Here is a 22,086-nt window from a genome sequence, read left to right as displayed (position 1 = left end):
TCGTCCTGTGCTTTTCATTTGGGATGTCCTCCGTCTGTCCTCCCACTGACCTAACATCCTTCTATTCGCCAGAGTCCCCCCTCCAATCCCAGGGACCACAAGGAGCCTTTCCGGGGCACTCCAGCATCGGATTCTCCTCCGGACTCAGACTGCAGGTCTGCTCACTGTGGCAGACCTTCTCAGCTCGAGGGAAAGGCTTATCCAGGAGAGTCATTCTCTATCCTCCAATCCCGTGCAGCACAAAGTGTGCTACACAACAGACTCTCCGTCAGCACTGACGGTCTGACTGCCCAGCTCAATGAGGGTGGGAACGGCTGATGTCGAGTGCTTACTAGATTCCAGATCTTGAGCTTGGAGAGGGAAATGGCAACTCACTCCAGTATTCTTGCTTGGAAAATCCCATTGACAGAGGAGCCTGGTAGGCTACAGTCCACGGGGTCACAGGAGTTGGACACGACTTAGCGACCAAGCCACCACCACCACCAGAGCTTGAGCTCAGCTCTTCACCTGGACTTCAGTCTTGTAAGATACATACAGTCACCCCGTTTTAGAGGCGCCCTGTGGTCTGATCAAGCTGGAGTCTGTGTGACTCCGCAGGATGCTGATTCACATCTGCTGTCACCTCTGCCACAAGCAATGCAGTTCCTGCCACCCTTCTGTTAGCTGCAGCTGGACAAGTTACAAGGGAGCAAAGATGTTGGGTTTGTAAAGGAAGCAGTTATTTACCTGCAAGAGTTAACTTTCCTTCATAGAGAAGGTGTTTATTGGTTGGTGACAGGATGTTTTCTGCCATGTGTTCTTTAAAAATGTGTTTCAGGCACTGGAAAAACAAGGGAGAAAAATCAAAGAGAAGTTAGTGATTAGAAGACAGCATGTTTCAGGAGCTGGGAGCTGAGACATTTGGAAATGCCAGTAAGTGGCCATGGGACTGGGCAAGAATGGGAAAACCTCTTAGAAGGATCAGCCCAGGAATGGCGTGATGATGCCAGCCTCCCCACCACACACAATGCCGTGTGGATGAAGGCTTTACATCAGCAAGATTTATAATTCTGGTGGGCAGCTGGGGACTTTGTAATAAGATTAGTGTATTTCCACCCAAATGCCAAACGTCTGGAAAGGGACGTATGTTCTAACTGATCCCTTTTGTACCTCTGGAATGAAAAACCTTTTATCTCGATCCCAAAGTGGAGGCCACACTACAATCTCCTGTAGATGTCTGAACTTCTGAAAATTGTCAAGCCACTTCACTTTTCCTTCAAGATCCCCTAAAAGACAAGACACATCCAATACATTTTAAAATGCATGAGACATTACAGCATAAAATTTAACCAAGATCCATAGAAATCATTCAGACATTGAACCCCCTGGAACCAAACTATATCTTAGGTTCATTTAACATATTTCTCGCTGTTTGAACACCTTAGAAAAACTCACTAATTTGAAATCAGCCTCTTGCAGAGAAAATGAAGCTGAACTAATTCAGTAAATTGTAAATGTGTATTTTTATTTCAATAATACTAATAATACCCCTGGTAGCTCTCTCATATTCCCTGCATCATACAGCCGGTGATTACAGGAAGGAAAAAAATCAGACTAACAAGGACAAGCATATCTTTTTGTCTTAATCATAAAACACACATTCCCTTTATGGTAAAGTTGATTATTTCTTTTGGTAAGAATGTGTTTTTTCTTCAAAGGTTTGTATTAGTTTCCCAATATTTTTAAATAACATATTGCTATTGAGGTTTTGAAATGATTTTTGAAAATACAGAGGGCAAGTCGTAGTCCCACAGAATTAATGGTTAGGGGAATCTTTGAGAATTCACTATCTTTAAGCTCATAAACTCAGAGGAAGGCCACACAGGGATGTCTTTCCTCAACAATGAAAATTCAGATTTTATTGAGAAATTCCTGGAAGAGATGTTATTATCTTCCTCACAAACCTATCAAAATGAGTAATAATCTTCAAAATTACTTTAAAATTTAAAAAAGTCTGTCTTTAATTGAATTTTCTGTCAATCAATTTGATAAGCTTAATTCTAGTTCCTTGGGTCGGTCATTAGAGAATCTGAACAAAAACTTAAAAAAGGGAAAGAACTCCTAACTGAGTGGTCATTTTAAACATGCAAAAGAAAAAATATATCATTTCTGTACAGCTGATAATTATCAATTTGAATTGTTCCTTTTTGGTGCTCCCTAGGAAATTTTTTATGGACACCTATCACGGATTTCTTTATTTGGATTTGACTATACATAGCTACCCAAATAGACTTAAATTATTACAGGGCTTGCTCTTTTATCCTCTAATTTCAGTTCTAAATATTGCAGTTGGTGTTATATTTAGATTGGCCCTCGATTTCAGTGACCTAAAAAAAAATGACGGTGGTAATTTATCCTCCAGAAAGGCTTTTCATGCTGTTTACTTCCATTTGCTTTGTGTGTGGGTTCAGTATGGATGTTAAAAACCAAGTGCCTTCATCATCTGGGAAGTAGAAGTTTTCCTGCCTGAACTCACATCTGAAAATCATGGAGACAGCCAAGTCCTGCGTGAACCCTTAAGAGTTCTCACAGGGTTGCCAGGATGTGAGTGGAGCCCATTGTTGTGAGTGTGTTTGATTTACATTGCAAACTCAAAGTCAAATCCACATTTCCAGAGTCGGTGACCTCAGCCCAATGGAATCACCTCCTAGCTTGGAAGCCCAGCTGGTTCCCAGGAGCACCAGGGCCCCCCAACTCTTTGACTAGAGCTGACACTGGGGCTCTGGGTTCCTCATTTCAGGGACTTACGGATTGACTTTTCCACCTTTTCCTTGATGGAGTAGATCATGATTTTCTCCGTAGAGTCTGTACTCCTTTTCCAGATATTCTTCAGCAACAAGGGATATCGAGTCAGCCTGTGCAGTGGGGCCACGAGCAGCTCAGGTAAGTGAAGGCGTCTACACTGGTCATTTTGCTCACACCACTGGGGAAGGCAAAACCAGGCCCATCAGAACATCGCTTCTCCTATCAGGGCACTGAGGAATCTGGACACAAGAAAACCTTAAGAGATCTCACTCAGTAATGACATAACACACCTGTGAGCTTGCTGGGAAGAATTATAAGGACTGAATATTCATTGGAAGGACTAGATCCTGCTTTTGAAAATTGCTTATTGAACTGTCTTAGCAAGCGGTTTATCTACTAGTACCGAATTCAGGATCTCAAATGGGTCTTTTTTTTTTGCAATGTGCAAAAAAAAATGTGTATTATACACATATTCCAGCCTTGTTTACCCTTCTGACTGACTGGTTTTCCCTTTTGCTGTTCCCTGGCCCCTGGGGTTGATTTCTGGGTTTGCCAACTCTGCTACCATCTTTGCTGTAGTGCAGTTAGAAAGACTGAGAATCGACACTGGATTGGGAGAAAGGAAAAGGAAGGATTTTTGCTTATTGGGTGAGTTCCATAACTCTCCTTTGTTGGAGGGAATCAGAATAATGAGAAAATGAGGCTGAAGAGGCTAAACTGATCTACATCATGTAGAAGAGAGATGAGAAGAAAAAAGACACAAATGGTTGTCAATAGCGAGAGTTTGTTCAAGGAGGCGGCTGCCAGGTGTACATACAATGGGGAAGACATGAAAGGAAATTTTAGTTAAGTACTGCTACAAGTTAGGCCTTACAAATGGCTGAGAAAAGAAGTGAAAGGCAACGGAGAAAAGGAAAGATATATTCATCTGAATGCAGAGTTCCAAAAAACAGCAAGGAGAGATAAGAAAGTCTTCCTAAGTGAACAATGCATAAAGAAATAGAGGAAAACAATAGAATGGGAAAGACTAGAGATCTCTTCAAGAAAACCAGAGATACCAAGGGAACATTTCATGCAAAGATGGTAACAATAAAGGAGAGAAATGGTATGGACCTAACAGAAGCAGAAGATATTAAGAAGAGGTGGCAATAATACACAGAAGAACTGTATCAAAAAGGTCTTAATGACCCACATAATCAAGACAGTGTGATCACTTATCTAGAGCTAGACATTCTAGACTGTGAAGTCAAGTGGGCCTTAGGAAGCATTACTAGGAACAAAGCTCATGGAGGTGTTAGAATTCCAGCTGAACTATTTAGAATCCTAAAAGATGATGTTGTTAAAGTGCTGCACTCAATATGACAGTAAATTTGGAAAACTCAGCAGTGGCCACAGGACTGGAAGAGGCGTTTTCATTCCAATCCCAAAGAAAGGCAATGCCAAAGAATGTTCAAACTATTGCACAATCACACTCATTTCACATGCTAGCAAGGTAATGCTCAAAATCCTTTAAGCTAGGCTTCAATAGTACATGAACCAAGAACTTCCAGATGCTAAAGGTGGATTCAGAAAAGACAGAGGAACCAGAGATCAAATTGCCAACATTCGTTAGATCATAGAGAAAGCAAAGGAATTCCAGAGAAACATCTACTTCTGGTTCATTGACTACACTAAAGCCTTTGACTGTATTCATCACAGCAAACTGCAGAAAATACTTAAAGAGATGGCAATACCAGACCACCTTACCTGCCTCCTGAGAAACCTATATGCAGGTCAAGGAGCAACAGTTAGAACCAGACATGGAATAATGGACTGGTTCAAAACTGGGAAAGAAGTATGCCAAGGCTGTATATTGTCACTCTGCTTATTTAACTTCTATGCAGAGCACATTATGAGAAATGCTGGGCTGGATGAATCACAAGCTGGAATCAAGACTGGCAGGAGAAATATCAATAATCTCAGATATGCAGATGACATCACCTTAATGGCAGAAAGCGAAGAGGAACTAAAGAGGTTTTTGGTGAAAGTGAAAGAGGACAGTGGAAAAGTTGGCTTAAAACTCAACATTCAAAAAATGAAGATCATGGCATCTGGTCCCATCACTTCATGGCAAACAGGTGGGGAAAAATGGAAACAGTGACAGACTACTTTCCTGGGTTCCAAAGTCACTCTGACGGTGACTGCAGCCATGAAATTAAAAGATGCTTGTTCTGAGGGGAAAAAAAAGCTATGGCAAACCTAGACAGTGTATTAAAAAGCAGAGACATCATTTTGTTGACAAAGGTCCATATGGTCAAAGCTATGGTTTTTCCAGTAGTCATGTACAGATGTGAGAGCTGGACCATAAAGAAGGCTGAGCACCCAAGAATTGATGCTTTCGAGCTGTGGTATTGGAGAAGACTCTTGAGAGTCCCTTGGACAGCAAGGGGATCCAACCAGTCAATCTTAATAGAAATAAACCCTGAATATTCATTGGAAGGACTGATGCTGATGATGAAGCGCCAATACTTTAGTCATCTGATGCAAAGAGCCAACTCTTTGAAAAAGAACCTGAGGGCAAGAAAAGCGGATGACAGAGGATGAGACGGTTGGATGGCATCATCGACTCAATGGACATGTGTTTGAGCAAACTCTGGGAGATAGTGAAGGAGAGGGAAGCCGGCGTGCTGCAGTCCATGGGGTTGTGAAGAATTGGACACAACTTAGTGACAACAACACACATGGAAGTCATAGCCACCACCCACCACCCCATTATGCTGGCTCCATTCTTTTCTTTGGAAGAAGAGAGTTCTTTCTCTTTCTTCCCCTCTCTTCCCTTCTCCAACTTTCCCCCTTTTCTCTCCTAGCCTCAAGCTTTGCAATTCTCCTTGTCTTCCATACCCTCTTACCCTAACAGCTATATCACATTTCTTCTAAAAACTTCCAGGACTCTTCTTTATGGGAATTCTGCCATGCATGATCTTTCCCACTTCCCCACCTACAGATGGCAGGTCAGAAAAGTGAGGCCAGAGGTGCATGGAGGATGGAGCCCTAGGGGCTAGGCTTTAAGGCTGAGGGACCACCTCCCCTCTCTGCATGTCAGATTCCTCTTCTATAAAATGGGAGTAGGTATTAGACGACTTCCTAGTTCTCATCCAGCTCAAAATCGCTGTGATCCTCACTGGGGTTGAAGGGATGCAGGAAGCAGAGACTGCAGCCATGAAAGGGCTGGGAGCAGAAAGAGTGGAGGAAAGAGGTGTGGGAAGGCTGTCATCATCTGTGGCCTTCAGTTCAGTTGCTCAGTTGTGTCCGACTCTCGGTGCCTCCATGGACTGCAGCACGCCAGACCTCCCTGTCCATCACCAACTCCCAGAGATTTAGTGGCTGACTGGCTGATTGCTGTACTGAGTCACCGGCAGCAGCATTCCAGCGCTACCTGCTGGTCCTCGTGGGAAGCTGGGGAGCTCCAGTAATTCAGTTCTCATCAGCAGTGAGGGATTCCCTCAAAACACACAGCCCCGGGTCACTGCTCCAAATTTCCATGCTGTGGGCAACAGCTCTTGGTGGCCAGCACCCACTGGTGTTCAGGGTAAATACAAAGGCACTGAATCTCCCCCAGATATCAATCAGAAAAGAAATACCAGTGGTAAATAATTTAGACAAAGATCCAGGCAGAGATACATAAAATATTTATAGTGTTTTGAAAGGTCTCAGAAGAGCAAAAAAAAAAAAAAAAAGATATTTGATGATTCTAAAAGTGAAACTATAACTTTTTCTTTCATTTCTCTGTTGGCTTTACTTTTCATTTCTATTAGGGAAAGAAAAACTCTGTCATGAGAAATTGGATATACTTTTTTTCCTGGATGGGTCTAGATGAGTGGAATCTGCTTCAGTTTGACAATAAATAAATTTATATATAGTTGGGAGATCAAGATCGTGGAATAGAAGGACATAGACCTCACCAACTCCCACAAGTACATAAAAAATACACTTACATGTGTACCAATTCTCACAGAATACCTACTGAATGCTGGCGGAAGAGCTCAGAGAACCGAAACTGCCAGGAAGATCACCATTCATCAAGGTAGGATGGGATGGGACCTGTAGTCCCGGGAGGGAGCTGTGAAAGAGGAAGGGTTCCTTGCCCTAGGAACAAATTTTGCTGTCTAGATCAGCCAGAACAGAACAGAAGCTGCAGAGGCTCAGAGAAGAGTGCAGCAGTTGGCTGAAGCAGGTAGCAAAGAGAGACCGGCACACCTGGTCTCAGCCACCTTGCTGCACTCCCCGGCTCCATGCATGTGTCTGCTGAATCTTGGGTTTCAGCAGACAGATTTGGGGAGAGCACTGGGGTGGCTGTGCAGAGAGCCTGAAGTGGCCAGAGTGTGGACTGGGTGGCAACTGGGGCTGTGGGTGGGATGAAACTTGGGTCTGTGACAGAAGCCCTATTGTTGACGAGCACCTGAAGGGAGAGGTGGGGCCCCACAGGGTGCTCACAGCGGGCAGGGCTCTGCCTGAGTACCTGCTGTTCCCCCACACAGAGGTGGGGCTGAAATCTGAGCCGTATCAGGAGACTTCGGGCTTTAGGCAGAAGTGGCTTTAGGCAGCCAGTGCCTCTGTAAGCTAAGTGACTGTGGGACATCCGAGCAGAGGACCGATGCTCCCATAGCTGGGGCAAGTCCAGAGTCAGCAGCTGCGGGTTCTGCAGGTACACGTACGTGGAGGTGGGGCCAGGGTCTGTGCTCGTCCCATAGCTCTGAGGGGGTCGAGGAGCATGACTACAGGCAGCTAAGAAAGGTCCTGGGGCCTGACTTCAGGGAATCTGTGCCTACAGATCTGAGCTGGCGGCTTTATGAGCACAGCACCTGAGGGACATCCATGCCAACCGCCTGCATTCCCACGGCTGAGGAGGAGGTGGGGGCCATGCCAACAACCGTGTACGCTCTAAGCACACACAGCGGGCGACAGACACTATGGAGCGCACTTCAGCGGACAGCTCCTGATGCGGAACACTCCTGGTTCCTCTCCCAGTGGTAATGCTCCAGGACTGCCTACCTCACACCGCAGCTCAGAAACAAGACGATCTGGGGGCTTCTACTACAACTGGGAGCAGACTGTGCTCCCAACAAAGCTGTGACAACTGCAGACCAAATAGGAGGCTGTGCTCAACTTCCAGCGCAGGCTCTGCTCACCACAAAAACAGGCACACTCCCTATGAAGGGGAGACCAACCAGCACACAAGGAGGAAGGAAACGGCAGGCACCCATACTAAATGCAGCCCTGGCACCAACAATATTAAGACTCACTCAGACTACACAAGGATGCTCCTACATAAAAACAACTCTTCAAGACCATAGGAAATAACTGTTCCTCCTAAATCCAGGGGCAAAGAAATAAAACTGAAACCAAGAAGCAGAGGAACTATTTCCAAAAACAGGACAGGAGAAATCTCCAATAAAACAGAATGCTCTACCAGATTCTGAGTTCAAAAAGAAGATAAAGCTTCCCTGGTGGCTCAGTGGTGAAGAATTCACCTGCTAATGCAGGAGGCATGGGTGTGATCCCTGATCTGGAGTCATGAAGCAACTACAGAGCCCACAGGCCACATGCTACCAAGGCCTCATGCTGTAACTGACAAACCCGCTTGCCCTTGGAAGAGCTCGTGCTCTGCAACAAGAGAAGCCATCACAAGGAGAAGCCCACGCACCACAGCTTCACACTAGCCTCTGGTCACGGCAATGAACTCAGCAGAGCCAAAAATAAATAAAATTATGAGAAGAAAGTAACAACCAACAAATTAAGAAAGGGCATTGACAGAAATGCAGATCACTTTAGCAAGGAACTACAAATATAAAGAGAAGCCAATGAAAATGAGAAAATGTATATGCTGAGATAAAGGCAAGCTAAAGGCAATAAATAACAAACTAAACAATGCAGGGATCCCCTAATGGCTCAGCAGTAAAATAATCTGCCTGCTAATGTAGGAGACATGGGTTTGATCCCTGCTCCAGGAAGATTTCACACGCTGTAGATCAACCAAGCCTGTGTACCATGACAAACGAGCCAGTGCTCTAGAGCCTGTACATCACAACCGCTGAGCCCACACACCTCTACTATGGAAGCCCGCATGCCCTAGAGCCCATGCTCCACAACAAGATAAGCCACAGCACTGAGAAATCCGTGCACCACACCAGAGGGTAGCCCCCACTCACCACCACGAGACAAAAGCCTGGGCAACAACAAAGACTCAGCACGGCCATAAATAAATAAATGTATTAAAAAAACAATGTAGGACAAAGAAGTGATCTAGAAGACAGAATAATAAAGGAAATCAATCAGAAAAGTAGACAGAAAGTCAAATGAAAGAAAGAAAATACATGAGATTTATGGGATAATATAAAGTGAGCCAATCTACAATCTAACCTACCACTGGAAAGAAGTAGAAAAAGAACAAATAAAGCTTAAAGTCAGCATAAGGAAGGAAATAATAAAAAATCAGAGAGGAAGAAATAGAACAGAGATCAAAAAATAGAAAAAGAAAAAAAACACCCCAAAACCCAATGAAACCAAGAGCTGGTTTTTTTTGAAAGGTGAAACAAAATTGGGGCTTCCCTGGAGGCTCAGTGGTAAAGAATCTGCCTGCAATGCAGAAGATGTGGGTCTGATCTCTGGTCAGGAAGATCCCCTGGAGAAGGAAATGGCAACCCACTCCAGTATTCTTGCCTGGGAAATCCCATGGACAGAGGAGCCTGGCAGGCTGTAGTCCACAGGGTTGCAAAAGAGTCAGACATGATTTAATGACTAAAAGAACAGAAACAAAACAAATTCACAAACCTCTGGCCAGGTTCACCAAGAAGAAATGAGAGGACCCAAATTAAACAAGAAATGAAAGAGGAAGCATAACAACTGATTCTGCAGAAATACAAAAATCTGTGAGAGACTACTACAAAGAATTATATGCCAACAAACTGGACAACCTAGAAGAAATGGATAAGTATTTAGGGACAGACAGCCCACCAAAACAGAATCAAGAAGAGATAAATAAACAGACTGATCACTAGAAGTGAAACAGAATCTCTAATAATAACAAAAAAAAAAGGTCCCAGACTTCCCTAATTGTCCAGTGGTTAGGAATCTGCCTGCTAATGCAGGGACATGAGTTTGAAACCTGGTCTGAGAGGATTCCACATGCCTCAGGGCAACTAAGCCCATGCATGTGTTTGCTGAAACTAAAAAAAAACAACCCCCTGCAAACAAAAGTCTAGGATCCAATGAGTTTGCTGGGGAATCCTACCAAACATACAACAAACTTATACCAATCCTTTTTCAAACTCTTGTTTAAGACTGAAGAGTAGGGGATACCCCAAAGTCATTCTATGAAGCTATCATCACTCTGATACCAAAACCAGAAAAAGACACTACAAAAAAAGAAAATTATAGGTCACTATCTTTGATGAATACAAATAAAAAACTTCTCAACAAAATTCAATACAAACCAAATACAACAAGTAAAAAGGATAATAATATACACGATCAAGCTGGATTTAACCTAGAGTCACAAGGACAGTTCAACATAAGCAGTACACCACATCAACAAAAGAAAGGACAAAAAACCCCCATGATCATCTCAACAGATGCAGAAAAAGCACTGGATAAAATGTAACATCAATTTATTATATATTAAAAAAAAACTCTCCAGAAAGTGGGCACAGAGGAAACCTACCTCAATATAATAAAGGCCATATATTACAAACCCACAGCTAACATCATTCACAAAAGTGAAAAGCTGAAAGCATTTCCTCTAAGATCAGGAACAAGTCAAGGATGTCCATTCTTGCCACTTTTATTCAACTTTAGTTTTAGAAGTCCTAGCCACAGTAATCAGAAAAGAAACAGAAATAAAAGGGATTCAAACTGGAAAAGAAGTGAAAGCTTCACTGTTTGCAGATGACAGGATACTATATATAGAAAATCCTAGAGATGTTACCACAAAAATGCTAGAGTTTATCAATGAATTCGGTAAAATTGCAGGACACAAAATTAACACACAGAAATCAGTTGCATTTTTATAAACTAACAACAAAAGACCAGAAAGAGAAATTAGAGAAACAACCTCATTTATCATTGCAACAAAAAGAATAAAATACCTAGGAATAAACCTACCTAAAGAGCCAAAAGATCTGTATTCTGAAAACTGTAAGATGCTGATGTAAGAAATCAAAGATGACATAGACAGATGGAAAGATACACTGTGTTCTTGGATTGGAAGAAGCAATATTGTCAAAATGACTATATGACCCCAAAGCAATCTACAGATTCAGTGCAATCTCTATCAAATTACCAGTGACATTTTTTTATAGATCTAGAACAAAAAAATTAATAATTTGTATGGAAACACAAAAGATCCCAAACAGCCAAAGCAATCTTGATAAAGAAAAATGGAACTGGAAGAATCAGACTCCCTGACTGCAGACTATACTACAAAGCTATAGTCATCAAAACAGTATGGTACTGGCACAAAAACAAATACATTGATTAATGGAGCATGATAGAAAGCCCAGAAATAAACCCATGAACTTATGGTCAATTACTCTTTGACAAAGGAGGCAAGAATAAACAATGGAGAAAACATAATCTCTTCAGCAAATGGTATTGGGAAAGCTGGACAGCTACATGTAAATCAGTGAGATTAGCACACTGCCTTACACCCTACACAAAAATAAACTTCAAATGGCTTCATGACTTACATAAGAAAAAAAAAGTAAATATAAGACAGCACACCATAAAATTCCTAAAAGAGAAAATAGGAAAAAGGTTCTCTGATATAAACTGTAACAATGTTTTCTTAGGTCAAGTCTCCTAAAGCAACAGAAAAGCAACAGAAATAAAAACAAAAATAAACCCATGGGACCTTATCAAACTTATAAGCTTTGATAACCAACAAGGTTCTATTGTGCAGCATAGGACACTATATTCAATAATCTCATAATAAATTATAATAGAAAAGAATATGAAAGAGTATTATATATATGTAAAACTGAATCACTTTGCTGCACACCAGAAATACATTGTAAATAAACTATATATAATAAGCAAAAAGTAAATTTACACATAAATCTTATAATTTATAAAATTATATTGATATAATTTATGTATAAATCATTAAAAATCCAATGTGTTCAGGGGAAGAGTGAAATGGATTGAGGGGCCCAAATAAAACCTTGTTCTCCTGTCATGGTGGGATGCAACCATGGTCTTGGGCACCCATTATTCTTGGGAACTTGGGAAATTTACTTAAGTTCTCTAAACCTCATCTGTGAAATGTGGATAACAAGTGTTGCCTTAACCGGGTGATGAGAGATTTTAAGGAGGTAATTCACACGCAGTGCTGACAACAGTGCCTGACATGTCTTGAATATTCAGTCCACAGCAGACAGATCTGTCGGCAACTGCTAACTGAGCAAAGACTAAGAGCCCTGGTACCAAGTCCCCAGTGTCTTGTTTTCTGACTTTTCTTGGCTGTGTTGGAGTGTCTTCTTTTGGGTGTCTTTGTTGCACTGTGAGGGTTTTCTCCAGTTGCAGCAAGCAGGGGCTAGTCTCTAGCTGCTGTGCATGGGCCTCTCACTGGGGGGACTTCTCTTGTTGTGGAGCATGGGCTCCAGGGAGCTTGGGCTCAGTTGCCCTCTGGCATGTGGGATCTTCCCAGTTCAGGGATCAAACCTATGTCCCCTGCACTGGCAGACAGATTCTTAACCACTGGACCACCAGGGAAGTCCCCCAGTGTCTTTCTCTGCATCACTCTGACTGACTCTAGAAAAGTGAGCGAATTCTACATCTCTTGTCAATGCCCATAAAGATAATGTACAGATATTTGCAAAAACCAGCCCCACATAGTGTAGAGAGTAAATTCACCCCAGTGCAATCAGAGCCCAATTCCAGGCAGTCCATAAAATGACAAAGATGTTAAGTGCAAGTGTGCTAGTTGCTCAATTGTGTCTGACTCTGTGACCCCCATGGACTGTAGCCCACCAGGCTCCTCTGTCTATGAATTCTCCAGGCAAGAATACTGGAGTGAGTGGCCATTCCCTTCTCCAAGGGATCTTCCTGACCCAGGGAATGAACCTGGGTCTCCTGCATTGCAGGCAGATTCTTCATTGTCTCAGCCACCAGGGAAGCCCACAAAGTTTTCCAACAATGTTTATATCAAAGCCTAGGAAAAAGATGGTCAGGTTGACAGATTTGAATCCTGCCTCTGCCCTGAACAAACTTTAAGCAAGTTGCTGAATTCTTCTAAGCTCCTGAAAAATGAGGATCACATCAAATCCTACAGGGTTACTGTGCAGACAGAGAAATCAGGGATGATCAGCATGCAGCACAGTGTCCGGCCACAGCCAAAGCCTGCAAACTAGTCACTTTTAGTATTATCATTTTTGTATTTGTATTATCATATGTATAATCATTCTACATTATTAATTATCTGTGATGAAGCTTTGTTCTGTGCTCTGGGGCTGTGGAAGGCAGATTTGCCTCCAAGCCCTCCCAAAGCCTCTCCCTGACCCTTCAACCTTTGTTTCATGATGCTAACAGTTCCTTTGCAACAGGAAGTAGGCCTGAGGAGTTGTAAATAGTCCTGGAGTAAAGTGCACTGGAGTGTTCTGCCTGAAGACCTTTATCCAGGTTCTTTTATTGCCACCTATTGGTCCTGTGATCTTACAAAGGTCACATAACCTCTCTGAGTCTCAGGGACATGTGGGGACACAATGTAATCAACTTCACAGATTTGTGGTAAGATTTAAAAGGATGTCTGAGAAAGTGCTTGGCAAAGCATGATGCTTATAAAAGTATTACATGTTATCAATACAACAGTGCATCCTCCATTCTTTTTCCTAAATATCTCTGGATGCCATATATATCTCATACATGTAAACTTCTGTGTCACAATTGTTAAGGGATTTTCCAGTTATTTGAAAACAGTGTCTGAACCTTGTGCTGGCTTGGAAGGGAGAGGAATGAACCTGGATTCTTCCCAGTCTGGCAAGGAATCTCAGGCAAGGAGTCTCATCCACCAGCTTCCAGGGACAAGTTTTGCAACAAGTTTATTCATGAAATCTAACGAGCTTTCAGGTTTTGGTTTGAGTAACAAAGGAAACACTGAAAGGCTAAAGCTACTAAAACAGGGCCATGGCTCTTCCCAACATTATTTATGCCACACCCTGGTTTCCCGACACACTCTGGCCGTGGCAGAGACACTCTGATTCACAGCAAAAAGTTACTGTGAGCTCTGTGTGGCGGCTCTTCCTCCTATGGCCCTGAGGTGATGCTCTGGCAGGTGCTTCTTGCAGCTGCATGGCTTTCTGGAATGGCATGGACCATTTTCTGGGGTCATAAAAAGAGTTCTGGCATAATACTGAAAGGTATAGTTCAGACTAAATATATGTAAAAAAAAAAAAAAAAACAACTCCAAAAAACCAGTGGGGTGGGGGGGCAGGTGGTTCAAAGGAACTAGAGAAGTTGAGGACAAATTTTTCCAGTTTTGCTTATTTGCAAACACTGAAGGTCCTGAGCACAAATAATCTGTTCTGAAATGGGTGAATTTAACTCAGATGACCATTATATCTACTACTGTGGGCAAGAGTCCCTTAGAAGAAATGGAGTAGCCCTCATAGTCAACAAAAGAGTCCAAAATGCCTGTACCTGGATACAATCTCAAAAACGACAGAATAATCTCTGTTCATTTCCAAGGCAAACCATTCAATATCACGGTAATCCAAGTCTATGCTCTGACCAGCAATGCTGAAAAGCTGAAGTTGAATGGTTCTATGAAGACGTACAAGACCTTCTAGAACTAACACCCAAAAAAGATGCCCTCTTCATTATAAGGTACTAGAATGCAAAAGTAGAGTCAAGAAATAACTGGAGTAACAGGCAAATTTGGCCTTGGAGTACAGAATGAAGCAGGGCAAAGGCTAAGAGAGTTCTGCCAAGAGAAGGCACTGGTCATAGCAAACACCCTCTTCCAACAACACATGAGAAGATTCTGCACATGGACATCACCAGATGGTCAATACCAAAATCTGATTATATTCTTTGCAGCCAAAGATGGAGAAGGTGTATACAGTTAGCAAAAACAAGACTGGGAGCTGACTGTGGCTCAGATCATGAACTCCTTACTGCCAAATTAAGACTTAAATTGAGGAAACTAAGGAAAACCACTAGACCATTCAGGTATGACCTAAATAAAATTCCTTACAATTATACAGTGGAAGTGAGAAATAAATTCAAGCAGTTATATCTGATAGACAGAGTGCCTGAAGAACTATGGACAGAAGTTCGTGACACTGTACAGAAGGCAGTGATCAAGACCACCCGCCCCCCCCAAATGCAAAAAGGCAAAACGGTTGTCTGACGAGGCCTTACAAATAGCTGAGAAAAGAAGAGAAGCTAAAGGCAAAAGAGAAAAGGAAAGATATACCCATCTGAATGCAGAGTTCTAAAGAATAGCAAGGAGAGATAAGAAAGCCTTCAATGCAAATTAATAGAGGAAAAAACAGAATGGGAAAGACTAGAGATCTCTTTAAGAAAATTAGTGCTATCAAGGGAATATTTCATGCGAAGATGGCCACAATAAAGGACAGAAATGGTATGGACCTAACAGAAGCAGAATATATTAGAAGCGGTGGCAAGAATACACAGAAGAACTGTACAAAAAAGATCTTCACGACCCAGATAACCACGATGGTGTGATCACTCACCTAGAGCCAGACATACTGGAATGCAAAGTCAAGTGGGCCTTAGGAAGCATCAGCTCAGTCGCTCAGTCATGTCTGACTCTTTGTGACCCCATGAATTGCAGCATGCCAGGCATCCCTGTCCATCACCAACTCCGGGAGTTTACCCAAACTCATTTCCAACAAGTCGGTGATGCCATCCAGCCATCTCATCCTCTGTTGTCCCCTTTTACTCCTGCCCCTGATCCCTCCCAGCATCAGTCTTTTCCAATGAGTCACCTCTTCGCATGAGGTGGCCAAAGTATTGGAGTTTCAGCTTCAGCATCAGTCCTTCCAATGAACACCCAGGACTGATCTCCTTTAGAATGGACTGGTTGGGGGAGGAGCCAAGATGGCGGAGGAATAGGACGGGGAGACCACTTTCTCCCCTACAAATTCATCGAAAGAACATTTGAACGCTGAGCAAACTCCACAAAACAACTTCTGACCTCTAGCAGAGGACATCAGGTGCCCAGAAAAGCAGCCCATTGTCTTCGAAAGGAGGTAGGACAAAATATAAAAGATAAAAAGAGAGACAAAAGAGTTAGGTACAGAGACCCGTCCCGGGAAGGGAGTCTTAATAGAGGAAGTTTCCAAACACCAGGAAACCCTCTCACTGGCGGGTCTGGGGGAAGTTTTTGAATCTTGGAGGGCAACCTACCAGGGAGGAAAAATAAATAAAACCCACAGATTACATGCCTAAAAGCAACTCCCTGCAGAAAAGTACCCCAGACGCCTGCATCCACCACTAGCAAGTGGGGGCGGAACGGAGAGGAGCGGGCGGCATTGCTTAGGGTAAGGACTGGGCCGAAGGCCCTGAGGGCAATCGGAGGGAGATTTCGTGAGATAGCAACTTAAACTGTGGGATAGCAAGAGAGAGAAAATTAACCTGCGAAAAGCGCTAACCGAACACACTGCCGAACACACTGCCTGTCCTTTCGCAGAACAAAGGAAGGACTGAGCAGTTCCAGAGAAGAGCTAGCCGGCAGCAGACCGGCCCAGTCCCCGCCGGAGGCAGGGGGGAGGGAAAAGGGGCAAACTTGGCCCCAGAGACAGCATCCCCTACCAAACGGCAAAAAGGCTCCCAGTTTCTAACCAAAGACTTCCTGAGATTCTGGATGGTTGACATCCACTGGAAGGGTCGCAGCTAGGGTCCAGCTCCCCAGAAGAGACACAAGGTGCATGCACCCGACTGGCGTGCCCGGAACTGAGGCTGGGGCCGCGGAGGGGAGAAGGTGTACCGCACCCGTGGAGAGTGCGCCCATCAAGCTCCTGGCTGCCTGAGCCGCTCGGCCGGGGAAGGCACAAAACGCAGGCCCAGCCAAGTCTGCGCTTCTGTGGAGTACCCGAGAACTGGAACCTGAGCGACTTAGGCCTGAGAAGTGCATGCAACTCAGGGCCTGCTCCCTGGAGAGCAGCCTGGAGCCTGAGCAGTGTAGACCGGAAGAGCACATACGCCGTGAGCCGGGGCAAACCCAGTGTGGCTGGAACACCACGCGTGCTCCCCACACAGCCAGTGAGATTTGTCTGCAGCGCCCCTCCCTCCCCACAGCACGACTGAACAAGCGAATCTAAACAAGAGACCACCTCCGCCCGCCTGTGTCAGGGCGGAAATTAGACACTGAAGAGACCTGCAAACAGAAGCCAAATAAACAAAGGGAACCGCTTCAGAAGTGACCGGTGCAACAGATTAAAATCCCTGTAGTTAACACCGAGTACACCGGAAGGGGCCTATAGATATCGAGAAGTGTAAGCTGGAACTAGGAGCTATCTGAAAGTAAACCGAACACACAGTGCCCACAACAGCTCGAGAGAAATTCCTAGATATATTTTTACTATTTTTTTAAGTCCTCTATTACTACTCTATTACTCCTTAATTTTCATTTTCATAACCCACTATAACCTTGCCAAAAAACCCTCTATTTTTAAAGCAAACTTCACATATATTTCTTAAATATTTTTGTTTTTGTTTTTAATATTGTATTTTTAAGAGTCTAACCTCTACTCAAGATTTTTAATCTTTGTTTTTCAGTATTTTATATCAATTTTGGACATTTAAGAATCCAACATTTAGTACCCATTTTTACTCAGGAGTGTGATGATTACTCTCTCCCCCTTTTGACTCTTTTTCTCCCCCAGATCACCTCTACTTTCTCCCTCCCCCTTCTCTTCCCAATCCAATTCTGTGAATCTCTGTGGGTGTCTGGGCTACGGAGAACACTATGGGAACAGAGAACTGCATAGATCTGTCTCTCTCTTCTTGAGTCCCCCTTTTTCTCCTCCTGCTCATCTCTATCTCCCTCCTCCCTCTCCTCTTCTTCATGTAACTCTGTGAACCTCTCTGGGTGTCCCTCACAGTGGAGAATCTTTTCACCATTAACCTAGAAGTTTTATTATCAGTGCTGTATAGTTGGAGAAGTCTTGAGGCTACTGGAAGAATAAGACTGAAATCCAGAGGCAGGAGACTTAAGCCCAAAACCTGAGAACACCAGAAAACTCCTAACTACGGGGAACATTAAGTAATAAGATATGAGACCATTCAAAAGCCTCCACACCTACACTGAAACCAACCACCACCCAAGGGCCAATAAGTTCCAGAGCAAGACATTCCACGCAAATTCTCCAGCAACACAAGAACATAGCGCTGAGCGTCAACATACAGGCTGACCAAAGTCACACCAAACCCATTGACCCATCTCAAAACTCATTACTGGACACTCCATTGCACTCCAGAGAGAAGAAATCCACCAGAACACTGACACAAGCTTCCCTAACCAGGAAATCTTGACAAGCCAATTGTCTAACCCCACCCACTGGGAGAAACCTTCACAATAAAAAGGAACCACAGACCACCAGAATACAGAAAGGCCACCCCAAACACAGCAATCTAAGCAAGATGAAAAGGCAGAGAAATACCCAGCAGGTAAAGGAACATGAAAAATGCCCACCAAGCCAAACAAAAGGGGAGGAGATAGGGAATCTACCTGAAAAAGAATTTAGAATAATGATAATAAAAATGATCCAAAATCTTAAAAACAAAATGGCGTTACAGATAAATAGCCTGGAGACAAGGATTGAGAAAATGCAAGAAATGTTTAACAAGGACCTAGAAGAAATAAAAAAGAGTCAATTAAAAATGAATAGTGCAATAAATGAGATCAAAAACACTCTGGAGGGAACCAATAGTAGAATAACGGAGGCAGAAGATAGGATAAGTGAGGGAAAAGATAAAATGGTGGAAATAAATGAAGCAGAGAGGAAAAAAGAAAAAAGAATAAAAAGAAATGAGGACAACTTCAGGGACCTCTGGAACAATGTGAAATGCCCCAACATTAGAATGATAGGAGTCCCAGAAGAAGACAAAAAGAAAGGCAATGAGAAAATATTCGAGGAAGCTGAAAACTTCCCTAAAATGGGGAAGGAAATAGTCACACAAGTCCAAGAAACCCAGAGAGTCCCAAACAGGATAAACCCAAGGTGAAACACCCCAAGACACATATTAATCAAATTAACAAAAATCAAACATAAAGAACAAATATTAAAAGCAGCAAGGGAGAAACAACAAGTAACACACAAGGGGATTCCCATAAGGATAACAGCTGATCTATCAATAGAAACTCTTCAGGCCAGAAGGGAATGGCAGGACATATTTAAAGTAATGAAAGAGAATAAGCTACAACCCAGATTACTGTACCCAGCAAGGATCTTATTCAGATATGAAGGAGAATTCAAAAGCTTTACAGACAAGCAAAAGCTGAGAGAATTCAGCACCATCAAACCAGCTCTTCAACAAATGCTAAAGGATCTTCTCTAGACAGGAAACACAGAAATGTTGTATAAACATGAACCCAAAACAACAAAGTAAATGGCAATGGGACCATACCTATTAATAATTACCTTAAATGTAAATAGGTTGAATGCCCCAACCAAAAGACAAAGACTGCTGAATGGATACAAAAACAAGACCCATATATATGCTGTCTACAAGAGACCCATCTCACAAGGGACACATACAGAGTGAAAGTGAAGGGCTAGAAAAATATTTCACGCAAACGGAGACCAAAAGAAAGCAGGAGTCACAATACTCATCAGATAAAATAGACTTTAAAACAAAGGCTGTGAAAAGAGACAAAGAAGGACACTACATAATGATCAAAGGATCAATCCAAGAAGAAGCTATAACAATTATAAATACATATGCACCCAACAAAGGAGCACTGCAATATGTAAGGCAAATGCTAATGAGTATGAAAGGGGAAATTAACAATAACACAATAATAGTGGGAGACTTTAATACCCCACTCACATCTATGGATAGAGCAACTAAACAGAAGATTAACAAGGAAATGCAAACTTTAAATGACACAATGGACCAGCTAGACCTAATTGATATCTATAGGACATTTCACCCCAAAACAATCAATTTCACCTTTTTCTCAAGTGCACACGGAACCTTCTCCAGAACAGATCACATCCTAGGCCATAAATCTAGCCTTGGTAAATTCAAAAAATTGAAATCACTTCAGTCATCTTTTCTGACCACAATGCAGTAAGATTAGATCTCAATTACAGGAAAAAAAACTATTAAAAATTCAAACATATGGAGGCTAAACAACATGCTTCTGAATAACCAACAAACCATAGAAGAAGTTAAAAAAGAAATCAAAATATGCATGGAAATGAATGAAAATGAAAACACAACAACCCAAAACCTATGGGACACTGTAAAAGCAGTGCTAAGGGGAAGGTTCATAGCAATACAGGCTTACCTCAAGAAACAAGAAAAAAGTCAAATAAATAACCTAACTCTACACCTAAAGCAACTAGAGAAGGAAGAAATGAAGAACCCCAGGGTTAGTAGAAGGAAAGAAATCTTAAAAATTAGGGCAGACACTATGGAAAACAGTGTGGAGATTTCTTAAAAAGCTGGAAATAGAACTGCCATATGACCCAGCAATACCACTTCTGGGCATACACACCAAGGAAACCAGATCTGAAAGAGACACGTGCACCCCAATGTTCATCGCAGCACTGTTTATAATAGCCAGGACATGGAAGCAACCCAGATGCCCATCAGCAGACGAATGGATGAGGAAGCTGTGGTACATATACACCATGGAATATTACTCAGCCATTAAAAAGAATTCATTTGAATCAGTTCTAACGAGATGGATGAAACTGGAGCCCATTATACAGAGCGAAGTAAGCCAGAAAGATAAAGACCATTACAGTATACTAACACATATATATGGAATTTAGAAAGATGGTAACGATAACCCTATATGCAAAACAGAAAAAGAGACTCAGATGTATAGAACAGACTTGTGGACTCTGGGAGAAGGCAAGAGTGGGATGTTTCAAGAGAACAGCATTGAAACATGTATATTATCTAGGGTGAAACAGATTACCAGCCCAGGTTGGGTACATGAGACAAGTGCTCGGGCCTGGTGCACTGGGAAGACCCAGAGGGATTGGGTGGAGAGGGAGGTGGGAGGGGGGACCGGGATGGGGAATACATGTAAATCCATGGCTAATTCATTTCAATGTATGACAAAAACTACTGTAATGATGTAAAGTAATTAGCCTCCAACTAATGAAAATAAATGGGAAAAAAAAATTAAAAAAAAAAAATTAGGGCAGAAATAAATGCAAAAGAAACAAAAGAGACCATAGCAAAAATCAACAAAGCTAAAAGCTAGTGTTTTGAAAAGATAAACAAAATTGACAAACCATTAGCCAGACTCATTAAGAAACAAAGGGAGAAGAACCAAATAAACAAAATTAGAAATGAAAATGGAGAGATCACAACAGGCAACACTGAAATATGAAGGATCATAAGAGACTACTACCAGCAGCTCTATGCCAATAAAATGGACAACTTAGAAGAAATGGACAAATTCTTAGAGAAGTATAACCTTCCAAAACTGAACCAGAAAGAAATAGATCTTAATAGAACCATCACAAGCATGGAAATCAAAACTGTAATCAGAAATCTTCCAGCAAACAAAAGCCTAGGACCAGATGGCTTCACAGCTGAATTCTACCAAAAATTTAGAGAAGAGCTAACACCTATCTTACTCAAACGCTTCCAGAAAATTGCAGAAGGTAAACTTCCAAACTCATTCTATGAGGCCACCATCATCCTAATTCCAAAACCAGACAAAGATGCCACAAAAAAAAAAAAAAACTACAGGCCAATATCACTGATGAACATAGATGCAAAAATCCTTAACAAAATTCTAGCAAACAGAATCCAACAACATATTAAAAAGATCATACATCATGACCAAGTGGGCTTTATCCCAGGAATGCAAGGATTCTTTAATATCCGCAAATCAATCAATGTAATACACCACATTAGCAAATTGAAAGATAAAAACCACATGATTATTTCAATAGATGCAAAAAAAGCCACTGACAAAATTCAACATCCATTTATGATAAAAACTCTCCAGAAAGCAGGAATAGAAGGAACATACCTCAACATAATAAAAGCTATATATAACAAACCCACAGCAAACATTATCCTCAATGGTGAAAAATTGAAAGCATTTCCCCT

General features: G+C 42.3%; 1 protein-coding gene across 2 annotated transcripts in view; it reads right to left on the bottom strand.

Annotated features, from left to right (window-relative positions):
* The window catches only part of PLEKHG7 (pleckstrin homology and RhoGEF domain containing G7), an 87,438-nt gene that overhangs the window by 16,497 nt on the left and 48,855 nt on the right, over window positions 1-22,086 (bottom strand). For both annotated transcript variants that reach the window (XM_020868951.2, XM_020868952.2), the window contains exons 10-12: window positions 2,788-2,962; window positions 1,150-1,265; window positions 727-820 (exon numbers count right to left, since the gene is read on the bottom strand). In XM_020868951.2, the coding sequence (XP_020724610.2) occupies window positions 727-820; window positions 1,150-1,265; window positions 2,788-2,962 (385 nt within the window). The remainder of the gene's footprint in view (window positions 1-726; window positions 821-1,149; window positions 1,266-2,787; window positions 2,963-22,086) is intronic.

This window comes from Odocoileus virginianus, chromosome 24, assembly GCF_023699985.2.
Source record: "Odocoileus virginianus isolate 20LAN1187 ecotype Illinois chromosome 24, Ovbor_1.2, whole genome shotgun sequence".
Taxonomy (NCBI): Eukaryota; Metazoa; Chordata; class Mammalia; order Artiodactyla; family Cervidae; genus Odocoileus; species Odocoileus virginianus.
Note: the sequence above shows the minus strand (reverse complement) of the source record. Positions and strands in the feature narration are given on the sequence as shown.